Source organism: Salmo trutta, chromosome 17 (genome assembly GCF_901001165.1).
Source record: "Salmo trutta chromosome 17, fSalTru1.1, whole genome shotgun sequence".
In the NCBI taxonomy this organism is placed as follows: Eukaryota; Metazoa; Chordata; class Actinopteri; order Salmoniformes; family Salmonidae; genus Salmo; species Salmo trutta.
The window spans coordinates 27,027,375-27,040,225 of NC_042973.1; the positions used below are offsets into that span (position 1 = coordinate 27,027,375).

The 12,851-nt window shown below is 46.0% G+C and overlaps 1 protein-coding gene across 2 annotated transcripts in view; it reads right to left on the reverse strand.

The window, feature by feature from the left end:
• Positions 1-12,851, reverse strand: part of hydin (HYDIN axonemal central pair apparatus protein) — an 85,349-nt gene that overhangs the window by 3,379 nt on the left and 69,119 nt on the right. For both annotated transcript variants that reach the window (XM_029696349.1, XM_029696348.1), the window contains exons 50-78: positions 11,186-11,305; positions 10,922-11,081; positions 10,524-10,696; positions 10,160-10,358; positions 9,945-10,044; positions 9,688-9,787; positions 9,410-9,578; positions 9,065-9,306; positions 8,838-8,946; positions 8,481-8,685; positions 8,130-8,365; positions 7,877-8,028; positions 7,596-7,791; positions 7,388-7,496; positions 7,032-7,265; positions 6,564-6,925; positions 6,168-6,328; positions 5,966-6,060; positions 5,630-5,843; positions 5,294-5,515; positions 5,082-5,208; positions 4,748-4,913; positions 4,436-4,583; positions 4,074-4,284; positions 3,663-3,884; positions 3,378-3,547; positions 2,944-3,142; positions 2,692-2,850; positions 2,209-2,489 (exon numbers count right to left, since the gene is read on the reverse strand). In XM_029696349.1, the coding sequence (XP_029552209.1) occupies positions 2,209-2,489; positions 2,692-2,850; positions 2,944-3,142; positions 3,378-3,547; positions 3,663-3,884; positions 4,074-4,284; positions 4,436-4,583; positions 4,748-4,913; positions 5,082-5,208; positions 5,294-5,515; positions 5,630-5,843; positions 5,966-6,060; positions 6,168-6,328; positions 6,564-6,925; positions 7,032-7,265; positions 7,388-7,496; positions 7,596-7,791; positions 7,877-8,028; positions 8,130-8,365; positions 8,481-8,685; positions 8,838-8,946; positions 9,065-9,306; positions 9,410-9,578; positions 9,688-9,787; positions 9,945-10,044; positions 10,160-10,358; positions 10,524-10,696; positions 10,922-11,081; positions 11,186-11,305 (5,241 nt within the window). The remainder of the gene's footprint in view (positions 1-2,208; positions 2,490-2,691; positions 2,851-2,943; positions 3,143-3,377; positions 3,548-3,662; positions 3,885-4,073; positions 4,285-4,435; positions 4,584-4,747; positions 4,914-5,081; positions 5,209-5,293; positions 5,516-5,629; positions 5,844-5,965; positions 6,061-6,167; positions 6,329-6,563; positions 6,926-7,031; positions 7,266-7,387; positions 7,497-7,595; positions 7,792-7,876; positions 8,029-8,129; positions 8,366-8,480; positions 8,686-8,837; positions 8,947-9,064; positions 9,307-9,409; positions 9,579-9,687; positions 9,788-9,944; positions 10,045-10,159; positions 10,359-10,523; positions 10,697-10,921; positions 11,082-11,185; positions 11,306-12,851) is intronic.

A 12,851-nucleotide genomic window follows, 5' to 3' on the forward strand; every position in this document is an offset into this window, starting at 1 on the left:
TGTGGGCCCAGAGATGGAGAGAAGAGAGAAAAACGTGTGATCGAGAGGGATAGAGAGCAGTTGCCTCACAAGGTACACAACATGACCAAAAGTACGTGGACACCTGGTCGTCGAACATCTCATTCCAAAATCATGGGCATTAATATGGAGTTGGTCACCAGTTTGCTGCTACAACAGCCTCCAGTCTTCTGGGAAGGCTTTCCCCTAGATGTTGGAACGTTGCTGCTGACCCCTGCTTCCATTCAGCCACAGGAGCATTAGTGAGGTCAGGCACTGATGTTGGGCGATTAGGCCTGGTTCGCAGTCGGCGTTCCAATTCATCCCAAAGGTGTTCGATGAGGTTGAGGTCAGGGCTCTGTGCAGTTCCTCCACACCAATCTCAACAAACCATTTCTGTATGGACCTTGCTTTGTGCACGAGGGCATAGTCATGCTGAATCAGTAACAGGCCTTCCCCAAACTGTTGCCACAAAGATGGAAGCACAGAATCATCTAGAATGTCATTGTATGCTGTAGCTTTAAGATTTCCCTTCACTGGAACTACTAAGGGGCCTTGTCCGAACCATGAAAAACAGCCCCACACCACATTATTCCTCCTCCGACAAACTTTAGTTGGCATTATGCATTGGGGCAGGTAGCGTTCTCCTGGCATCCCCCAAAACCAGATTAATCCGTCAGATTGCCAGATGGTGAAGCGTGATTCATCACTCCAGAGAACGAGTTTCCACTGCTCCAGAGTCCAATGGCGGTGAGCTTTACACCATTCCATCCGACGCTTGGCATTGCACATGGTCATCTTAGGCTTTTGTGCGCCAGCTCGGCCATGGAAACCCATTCCATGAAGCTCCCAAAGAACAGTTCTTGTGCTGACGTTGTTTTCAGAGGCAGCTTGGAAATCGGTAGGGAGTGTTGCAACTGAGGACAGACTAATTTTACGCACTACGTACTTCAGCACTCGCTGGTCTGGTTCTGTGAGCTTGTGTGGCCTACTACTTCGCGGTTGAGCTGTTGTTGCTTCTAGATGTTTCCACTTCACAATAATAGCCCTTACAGTTGATCGGGGCAGCTCTAGCAGGGCAGAAATTTGACGAACTGATTTGTTGGAAAGGTGGCATCCTATGACGGTGCCACGTTGAAAGTCATTGAGCTCTTCAGTAAGGCCATTCTACTGCCAATGTTTGTCTATGGAGATTGCATGTCTGTGTGCTCGATTTGATATACCTGTCAGCAACAGGTGTGGCCTAAAATAGCCAAATTCACAAATTTAAAGGGGTGTCCACATACTTTTGTATATATAGTGTATCTCTACCTGAAAATACATGATCTAAGTGATTGCTAGTTGGTTTTCAGCAGTCACATACACTGAGTATACCATTAGGAACACCTTCTTAATATTGAGTTGCATTCTCCCTTTTGCCCTCGTCAGGGCATGGTCTCTACAAGGTGTCGAAAGCACCCACTAACATACTACCATACCCAATTTAAAGGTACTTAAATATTTTGTCTTGCCGGTTCACCCTCTGAATGGAAAATATATTTGCTCCCGGGTGGCGCAGCAGTCTAAGGCACTGCATCTCAGTGCTAGAGGCATCACTACAGACCCTGGTTTGATTCCAGGCTGTATCACAACTGGCCGTGATCTGGAGTTCCATAAGGCGGCGCACAATTGTCCCAGCGTCCTTAGGGTTTGGCCAGGCTGTCATTGTATATAAGAATTTGTTCTTAACTGACTTGCCTAGTTAAATAAAGGTTAAATAAAATAAATAAATATACGCAATCGATGTCACCTGGTCAGTCTATGTCATGGAAACAGCAGGTGTTCTTCATGTTTTATAAGTATGCCTTATTTACTTAGAAGAACGGCTAAAATAGTGATGTCAGACAGCATAGGCAGAAGCTCTAGAGATGAGATGACTTAGAATTAAATAATAAAGTCATCAAATAAAACAAATGTAATATACACAACAACTGAAATATTTTATTAAAGTAATGTGAATAAATGATGGTTATTAAGTGATAAGCAGTAATGGGCAGTCACTACCATCATGGGACACATTTTTTTTATGCTGTGTTGTTACAGCATTCAACCCACATAATGCATAGTGCAAAAACATTTTTTTTTAACCGTGATTGTTTTTTAATAATTGAATCGAAACCGAATGGACCTCAAAAAGCACTAATCACTCAGCATTAGTGTCAGAGTACCTACCTGGCTCCGATGTCTCCAGTGTTCTGCATGATGATGCGTCTTGTGACCTTGCAGCGCTGAGCGACAGCTCCAAAGGGCAGGTAGTCCTGGTCCAGCTTGACCTCCACTCCCTGACAGCAGCCCTTCAGTACCAGCAGGGGGCGAACCGTGCCCAGACACTCAAACTGCAGCTCTGACGTGAAGGGAGCCATGCGCTGCCTGGGAGAGAACAGCACCTCCACCAGACAGCGGCCCCCAAACGGCTTCAGGGTCACCTCACCTGGCGGGTTCACTGACAGCACCTACGGTACAGGAGAGGAACACGTCTCATCACACTCACATCTAGAATGACAACCCCATGAAAAGGAACACTCTTTTTGGCTCAACTGTGTTCTCTTTATAGATTAATTCTGAGCAAAATATACATTAATCTAGCAACTGTACTACTTGTGTGTCAGTGAGAGGGAATAGTGTCAGTGGTGTGGAGGTGGCTGTGAGGCGTACCCTGGAGTCCAGCAGAGTGTGTACAGTAGAGCTGAGTAGCAGGGAGAAGGTTAGAGAGGAGTGGCTGTTGTTCACAAGGGGAATCACCCTCCTGATCTTCTGACCAATCTGCAGAGCCCCCAGATTCACCAGCTTGTGTCTGGGGTCCTCAAAGTCAACCTGATAGCAGGAAGTTCACAGGGGAGGTATGCATAAAGACACACACAAGCATAAACACACACACACGCAAGCTCCCACACACGCACTCCTCACCTTCATCTCAATGCCTTGACCTAGGATCTCAACCATCTGCTTGGCACAGTCATTGATCTCGAAGACCACTCTCTCATGGTAGCGCATGGCCTCCCGTGGGTAAAAGGTGATGGGCACCTCCATGGACCCACCAGGGGGCAGCACCTCTGCCTGGAAGCCCACCTCCAGGAATGGGGTGTTGGAGAACTGACAATCTAGACTGGAGAGGACAATAACCTGCTATGGCAGCTCCCTCAATGAGAAACACTGATATATAAAGTATGCCTTTCCCTGTCAGTGCAGTGAGGCCTTTTTCATTACATTTCATTTGGTAGTTTGAGAGGAAATTAAATGGTCTGACAGCGAGCCTGACAATGGATATATGCTGTTTTGTTTAGGTTTTGAAGTTGTCGCTCAAACACAGGCAAAGTGCCAGACAACCTGTCAGCTGGTACCTGATCCCTCTCTCTCCCTTGTTGCTTATGATCAGTGTATGTGTGGCTGGCACCATCCCTGCATAGTAGATAAAGCTCATTCCAAAGTTGTGTTTCAAGAAGGAGAAATCCAGGCCAGGGGCAACCGCTGAACCCAGGATGGAGCAGCTGAACACAGGCCCGTTCTTAATCTGAAGAGAAGTGAGAGAGAGAAAGAGAGATGGAATCATTCATAGATTGGAATCATACACACAGTAGATATAAGGAGGAAAAGGGAGAGCAATGATGCTAAGATGAGATGCTCACCTTGATGTTGAGGCCCACGTCTTTGAGCACACACTTCTGCAGGGGGAAGAATGTGACAGTACAGCGGCTTTGTCTGCCCACCTCAACACTCCCCTTGTCTGTCTCCACCTTTAGGTGGCGCTGCATCTCCGCCGAGCCCCATAACTCATACTGAACATCCAGACTGAACTTCCCCAGGTTGGACACTAAGAAGGTACACAATGTCGTATCACTGAGCTCCACCTGAACAAGGACAAAAAGCAAAAGGAAGAGAACAAAATGTCATTATAAAACTTCAAATAGGGCAAAGGGGAGAAAAAGTACCTGAATTTGCATGATTTTTGTACTTCACACAACAAAGGCTTAAGGGGAGTTCGGTGTATAATTGGCCTTTCTGTCTGAGTCTTAAGCTTTGAAGTAGAAATTTCTCACTTGTTTGAAGTCCACCTGATGATAAGAGTTGCCTGGAGACAGCTCGGTGACGCCTCCCTCGGTGCTCTCACACTGCACACAGGCATTCATGCTGTAACCCTCTGCCTTGACGTTCATATTGAGGGGCTGGACCTTCCCCTTCACCTGGACCAGCAGGTTAAAGGTCACCACTCCATCTTGTGTCGGGGTGAAAGACACAAGCACAGGGAACCTGCAAGACACCAGGAGAGAGAGGATGTTTTGTGTCAAGGGTATCACTCTGACAATACAGTAACTATAACTACAGACAGTCCCTCTTAGGCTGATACACCATTCTATTCAATTAGATTCAGGTATATCACCGATGAAGTTGAGGTACACACCTGTCTTTAGGTGGCACCACCCCCTCCAGGGGCTCCAGCTGCAGGCTGTCCAGGAAGGCCTCTGAGTAACGGGACGTTTCCTTAATGAAGAACTGAAAGGGCTGATTCTCTCCATTCAGCAGATACACTGTTCGGTGAGCCTTGTGTCCTACAGAGACATATTCACAGAGACATGTTGTCACAACAAATGTTCCCAGGTTATTTATATAAGACTGATGTTGTGTTTAGGATAATGTTATTAAGAATTATCTCATATGATAATGATTCTAGTGCACTGGGTATTTTCTACCTTAGTTGCTGTATTGCACTTACCCACTAGCAGGTTTCCCAGGTTAAGATGGGCATGGTCCATGTAGACAACAGGCTCACTAGCTGTTCCAACAAGCAGGAAGGGCACAGACAGGTTCTGATCTGGGATCAGGAAGGTCCAGAATGACTCCACTGTATCTGGCTCCTGGGCCTGGAACTCAAAAGATACCTGCAGCGGGAAGAATTAGAGATTTTACAGCTGACATTTTCTCACAGTAAAATAGTAAAACAACAGAGAACAGGGTTCGCTGGAGCTGCACTAAAAGCAGTAAGAGTAGCTGACATTTTATCACTGATCAAGGACCTCAAAGTGAAGCACAATATACACAAGCCATACCTCTACTTTCTTCCCAGGCTGAATGGAGTTATTGGGTGTGAGACATTGGAAAGGGGAGGCACCTGCATCCTCACATCTCCAGGTAAAGGAGTAAGGCTTGTTGGTGGGGTTTACAATGCTGAACTGCCTGTATGGGGGAAAAGATACAATGAAATATAGTATTCAAAAGTAGTGAACATCTTTATGGCATGAGTGATCAAGCTACAACCCACCTAAGGATGGAGGAGCCAATGCCCACAGATCTGAACTCTATGACCCTGGTGTTGGGGTCCAGGGGGGCCCTGGGCAGGGCCCCATGAGGACCACGCAGTTCTGGGTTACGTCTGTTTCCACTGATGTAGTCTGAGTCCTCCAGGTGGAAGTGGCAGTAGGGCAGTAAACTGCGACCACACACCACCATGGTGGGGCTCTGCTCATCTTTCAGGTTGGGGATGCTGTCATAAAACACACACATAAATACAATATTTGAGATGATGGAAGTGCGAAAGCACACATCAAAAATTCACTCCGCCTTGATTTGTAAGTGTGTCTATGTTACTAATCCTGACCTGCAGACCAGCCTGGCCTCACACTCTGCTACCTCCAAGGGGGAGAACTTGATCCTAAAGGTCTGGGTGGCTCCAGGGCTGATGATACCCACACTGGGCTCCACGGAGAAGGGTGGCAGGTCTGGGTCACCCAGCATCAGGCATGACACGCTCTCTAAAGAGCTGGCAGGTCTCACCCCTAATCTACTGCTCTGACAGGAGCGAGGGCTAACGTCTGGAAATATAGAGCACAGATCATGTCAGTTACAAGGTCTGCTGATATACAGTACATACAGTATATTGATAGCATATTTTTACATTTTCCCTCAAAACCAGAAGGCAGTGTCTGAAATTTACCTCCATGATCAAAGTTGACACCTTTTCCATATCTGTCCATCAGGACCTGCCATGAGTACTCCAGCTTCACACTGCCTTTGTTCACCATCTGGAGCCTGCACACCATGGGACATGATGAAGATTAAAGGAACTAAAATTACATCATTTTTTATTTCAGACTTACATATGAAAGGCACAGAAACCCAAATAGACATTAACTTACTGGAACATTCTGGTCTGATAGAGCAGTGTGTCCTTGAAGCGGATGGTCTCTGCGTTGCAGGCGAACTTAGCATAATCACACACAGCACTGATGCGCAGCTCCGTCTCCCTGAATGACTTCTCTACTACAGAGTGGACTGGCTCTGGGTCTGTCTCAATCACCTGGGGACAGACAGGACACACTCAATTTAATATTGAGCTCTCTATCAGTGTTTAAATTGAATTGCCTCTCATTCCTTCATGGGTCATTATACACATAAATACAGTGCAAGTAAAGCTTCTGGATAAATAAAATGTGTTTCCATTTTATAAATAAAAAAAAGATCAGGAAAGATTCTGCTTTATCCCAGCTGCTTTATGACTGGGCGGTCAGTCACAGATATTTGAGTGACTTCACCTTCTTCTTTGTAGGCTGTTGACTGCCCACTTGTTTTCCAGAGTCGACCCACTTGATGGTCCTGAGGCGGTCGTCCCAGTCTGGAACCTGGTCCACAGGCTGCTGGAACACCACCCTGCACAGCTTACACTTCATAGGCTGGGCGATCAGCACCACAGGCTGCTCTGAGCAGAAGGTCACAGTCACCTCCTTGGCACAGCCTGCATGGAGGTGGCCCACCTGGGGGGAGAAGCAGACCTGGGGGCCGTCGGCGGGCCACTCGAACCTCAGCACGTTATTGCTGCTCAGGTTGGTCATGGTGAAGGTCTCCTGGTAGGGCCTGGACACGTCACAGTCTCCAAAGAACAGCAGGTCCCCCTTACCTGGGGACAAAATACAAGGGAGGGACACATATTCAACTAAGGGCCTGAAGTAGTGGAAAACATGTACACCTTTGCTGTATCATTCTAAAAAGCTTTGAGACTTTACCATCTGGTGAGTACTCCTGTTGCTGAGCCTTGCTGTTGATGTTGTCCAGGGAGATGACGTCATGGTAGCCCTCCCCCAGCAGCCGCACCACTGTCTCCTCATACTGGTTGTCCACCACTAGGAGGCGCATGTTGGCCTCGAAGCTCTGAGCCACCACAGGACTAAACTCCACCTCAAACTCTGCCTGCTGACCGCCTAACAGCACCAAGGAGGCAGTGTGCGCCATCTGTCTCTCTAAGGGGGGAGGAAGGATGGATAGGATGAACTTTACAGTTGAAACAATCGTATTACTATACAGTGTCTCTATACAGTGTCTCTGCTGGTTTTCTCATGGACAAGTTGTATACTGTACCAACCTGTCCCAACCTCTGCATCTATCTGTGATGAGGAGATGTTGCTGCAGATGGTGTTGGGAGCAGCTCTCAAAGTGAACACCCCCATCTTATCCAGAAGATCAATGTGAATCTGCAAAGCAGTCAAATAATGCCAATGTATAAACAGCACTGTTCCATTTAATCACAACTATTTCAATGGAAACGTAATATAAACAGAGGATGTTCTCACCTGAGCAGGTACATTGACATCATTCTTCAGCACCAGGGGCAGGGTCTGGGCCCGGCCCACCAGCAGCCGTTTGAACTGCAGCAGAGGGTGTCCACGGCTGGTCCTCAGGACTGGTCTCAGAATAGCCACACTGGGCAGATTGCCATCACCCATCAGATCAAACACCAACACCTTGGACTTGGCCATGGGTTGCAGACTAGGAAATACAGGAGAGTGAATGATGAGAGAAAAGTTTACCCACACACAGGTATGCACACACACACGCAAACTGAGGTATGTACCTGGTAGCTCCCTCCAGGGTGGCCTCAAACACAGCATGGTAGGTCTGCATGGTCTGAGGGGCGAAGGTGATGATGGCAAAGGCATGAGAGTGACTGGGTATAGAAAGCCTGCCAGGCGTCAACTCAAACACCTCCGTGCTACGCACTGATATCTGTAACAGACAAACAGTCACTGCTCGCCCTGCTGCCTTACAGCCTACAAACACAATCAATCTCTGTTTCATAAACATGTTCATCAGAAAACCACTCATACCTTCGTAAGGACAGGTTTAACTGCGAGGCTCAGCTCGCAGGGCACCTTGCCGTTGTTGGTGAGGCGGAAGCGGGCTTTGGCCGGACGACCCACCAGAACATTATTGAAAACAAATTTGTTCTCATCCTGGATATAGATGCCCATGGAATCACGGAACTGCTCACAGTACAACATGGTGCTGGTCTTGCAGATACGGTGCTCCTCAAAAATAGAGGCAATGTCTTTGTATGCAATCCCTGTAGAAAAAACAGACCTTTGGAAAGTGAGTCCCAATTTCAACATAAGCGCTCAGGACCAGGGGTAACGTTACATCACATTTCCTTCTCAACCATTGCTAACTCATATACACACCTGACATGCAGACTTCAGCCACAAGCCGGTAGGGGATACCGCCTGGATTGTCTGAGGGGTCTCGGTCGGTGATGTCCAGGGCCAGGCACTCCTGCCAGCGTCCTACCTGCTCTGCCACACAGTCTACCGTGACCACCTGATGAGCGCCCGGCGCCAGGATACCAAAACCAGGCACCAATGAGAACACGCCCATGGTGAAACGGGCCTGCACACCGGGGAAGAGAGGGAGGCATGGGGATGGGGCAGTGGTGGATTATGGATACATATTCAAATGTTTCTCTTCATTAAGGTCATTTACATCTGCTGAAGTTAGTCCCTAATTTTTAGGCATGTTGTAATACTAGGAGGAACTCTTACCAGAGTGGACATGCCCATGTCCTTCTGGATGGATTCAGCTCGCCGCACTTTGTTTCCAGTGAGGGGTTTAGCAGAGTGGTTCTCACGTGATGTTCTCTTCCCCACAATGCTGCAGTGAGACATAAAGAGGCATTCCATGACTTTGGGTTATACTGAGAAAGAGCTAAAATACAGGAAGTATTAGGAGTGAGATACAGTAAGGTCAGAGTTCATAATGGTGATCATACCCTCTTCTCTGGGCAGGCTGTGGCAGGTCTTTACACATCCTGCTGATGTTGAAGCGGATCTCAAAGTCTCCCTTGTTCTCTATGGTGAAGGTTTGTGTCTTGCGGCAGCCGTAGACTAGTGGGCCAAAGTTAATGTCACTGGAGGGCATGATGTTGTATTTTGAGAAGAGGGACTGGACTGATACTTTGATGGGAATGATGGCAATGGTCTCTCCACCCTCTGCAATATTTGGCTCAATCACCTGTGAGGAAAAAGCAGACACCTTTAAGGCACCAGTGGATACTGAAACTGAAACAGCATACTACTGAAACTCTTCACAAGTTTTATTTGATGAGTCTACTAACTTGACAGCGCAGAATTGGTTGCTCTCGGATGGACACCTCCTTGTTGTGGCGGAACACAAACTGGACGCATGTGGGCCGGTCGTTGGGGTTGAGGGAGCCCTTCTGTGGTGTGATGGTGAAGATCTGGTTCAGGTCTGGCACGGTTGGGTCTGTGGCCTCCAGGATAAACCTGGGAAAGTGGAGGCAGAGGGAGGGCTGGTGGATAATGTGCTTAATTTGGTAAACAATTATATAATTAACAGTTAGCTTTAGGATAGTGTATGTTTATTGATACTCACTTGAAAGCTATCTCATATTTGCCCTTGTTTTTCATGTTCACAGAAAGCTTGACCTCCTCAGATACTTTGATGGTTCCAAAGTCTAGACCGCCGTCAGCCCCTAAAATACAGACACACGTACGGTAGATCAAGGGAAACAGCATTCATTTCCCTTTCACAAACATGAAAAGGAATTCATCCAAATCAAAGGGAGCTGGTAAAATGATGCATGTGTGAAAGAAACAAGCATATCTGTCTGTGAGAACTCCTGTAAAGACCTTTAGGGAAGGTGATGTCCAGAGCCACGTCATAGGCCTCAGCAAGGATCTGTATGTTCTCTGTATGGACAATACCCAGGATGTTCTCCACATCAGACACCTAACACACACAGCAACACACAGACAGAAAGTCACACAACAACAATATGAGATAAACAGGAATAATGCAACATGATGATACCAATCATCAAATCAATTATCATCCAGTACTGTACCTCGAGGCGAATGGCTCTCTTCAGGTTGATGGGCTTCATGGCTCTGAAATGCATCTGCAAGCAGAACTCAGAGTGTGGCAGGATGATGCCCTGGTCCTGAGACACACTGAACTCATCCCCCAGCACCTCCAGCCCACTCAGCCTCCAGGCTGCAGGCAGCAGCGTGTTGTTACGCAGGCACAGATTCCTCGTGTCCTTCCTGAGATTCACAACCAGCACAGGGAGAATGGAGTATAGTGGCGAAAGGAAAATCAACAGAAAACTACCATGACAAAAACAAATGCCTCTACTTTGAAACTGACACATTAAAAAGCACTACAGTAGTTCTGTGCAATGTGACTACAGCATTAATTAATTCCCTGACCTGTGCAGTAGAATCTTATCAAAATGCAGCTGCTTGCGTTCGATCTCGAGCTCGGGCCGGACACCGCGACAGGAGAAGCGGAAGATGGCTGGCTCTGGGTTTTCTTTAATACAGCACACCACACTGTCCTCTATCTGTCCCGGGCTCGTAGGGTACGCCCACACTGTCAGCTCCTGCAAGGGCACAACATGGATAAGTGGTACTCTGTGATTACCATACAAAGTTTCATAACAAAATGTGGTTATTACAGTTGTATACTGATAACATCAAAAATGTATGGATGTGAAACTGTTCATTGATAATATTAGTGACAATGACACCTTCCTGGTATGTTCGTATCACAACTCTGACAGCTCAGACTACATTCAACTATGTTATGAGTAGTTCTGATTGGCTACTTGTCTCTCATTGGGTTTGAGGGTCATGTTGGGAGGGTCCAATAGGTAGGTGGTAGCCTTGGTGTCATGCTGGAAGCAGAAGTGAATCTCAGCATCCAGTGGGGAGTTGTTGTGTATCACCAGCCTTTCCATGTTCTCTGGATACTTCCTCTCTTTATACCTATGGCACAGGTAACACACAGGCATGCATCACACATGTTGTCCTCTATGGAGTTACAGTGAATAAACTCACAGAGTAGGGTAGTGGAAAATAATCCCCATTACCTATCTCTGGTCTTCCCACAGAGCAGCGGGCCAAACTCATAGAGGCCAGAGCGGATGATGTAGGTCTTCTGCAGAACCTCATCAGACTGAAGGACCCTCTTACTGTGGGCAAACACCATCCTGGGAGAGACCAAACGACACACACTCAACACATCATTTACAGTGATAATAAAACATATAAACCTATAATAAAACTTAGAACAGCTCTGACATAATTCAGTTAAAGGCCCAGTGCAGTCAAACATTTGATTTTCATGTGTTTTATATATATATATATATATTTCCACGAGATGAGGTTCCACACTATGAGGGTCCACACTGCGAAATTGTAAAAATTATGATAATTCCCTTTTAGTGTAAGAACTGTTTGAAAAGATAGCCTGAAATTTCAGCATGTTTCAGTGGGATGGAGTTTTGGAGTCTGGTGACATCACCAGGCAGTAAATTAGCTAATAGACCAATAAGAAAGAGAGTTCCAAACCTCTCTGCCAATAACATCTAGTTTTCCATTTTCCCCTCCCCACTCAGACCACTCCCAGACAGTCCTAGCAAAATTCTTTAGTGAGAAATTGATCTTTGCTAAGCTATTTTTGTTTCTTTTTGAAAATTTTAATTGAAAACTATCACAGTAAGGTACTTAATTGTTACCCTGACATTTTTTGTTATTGAGATAAAAACAGCTGCATTGGACCTTTAAAAGCTGCAATATGTAACTTTTTGGGTGACCTGACCAAATTCACATAGACATGTGTGTTATAGATCTGTCATTCTAATTGAAAGCAAGTCTAAGAAGTGGTAGATCTTTTTTATGTGTGCTATTTCTATGCTTCCCATTCTTAAGTTTTGTTTTTTAGTCTTTTACTTTCGGCTTCAAACAGCTGAAAATACAATATTTTCTGTTTATGGAAAATATATTTCACACCAGTTTAGATAGTACAATGATTCTCTACACTATAATTGCTTGTTTTGTCACATAAACTGAAATTAGGCTAACTATTTGAATTTTAGCAACCAGGAAATGGCGCGACTTCTGCATAGTGCATCTTTAACCTGTCTGGGCTAAGGGGCAGTATTTTCACGGCCGGATGAAAAACGTACCCAATTTAAACAGGTTACTACTCTGGCCCAGAAACTAGAATATGCATATTATTAGTAGATTTGGATAGAAAACACTGGCATTTCTAAAACTGTTTGAATGGTGTCTGTGAGTATAACAGAACTCATATGGCAGGCAAAAACCTGAGAAAAATTCAAGCAGGAAGTGGAAAGTCTGAGAATTGTAGTTCTTCTTTTGATTCTCTATCGAAGCTACAGTGTCTGTGGGGTGACGTTGCACTTCCTAAGGCTTCCATTGGCTGTCTAAAGCCTTCAGAAAGTGGTTTGAGCATTCCTGTCACTGGGCAGAGTATAGGAGCTCAGTTACTGAGTGGTCTGCCTGGCAACAAAGGGATTGGATATGCTCGGTCCCGCGAGCGCACCCCTCCTTCTTTTTCTTCTTGAATGAATATGCTATTGTCCGGTTGGAATATTATCGCAATTCTACGTTAAAAATACCATAAAGATTGATTTTAAACAGCGTCTGACATGCTTCTAAGTACGGTAATGGAACATTTTCACTTTTCGTCTCTCGTTCCGCGCTCGCGTGTTATGCCTTTGGATAAGTGAT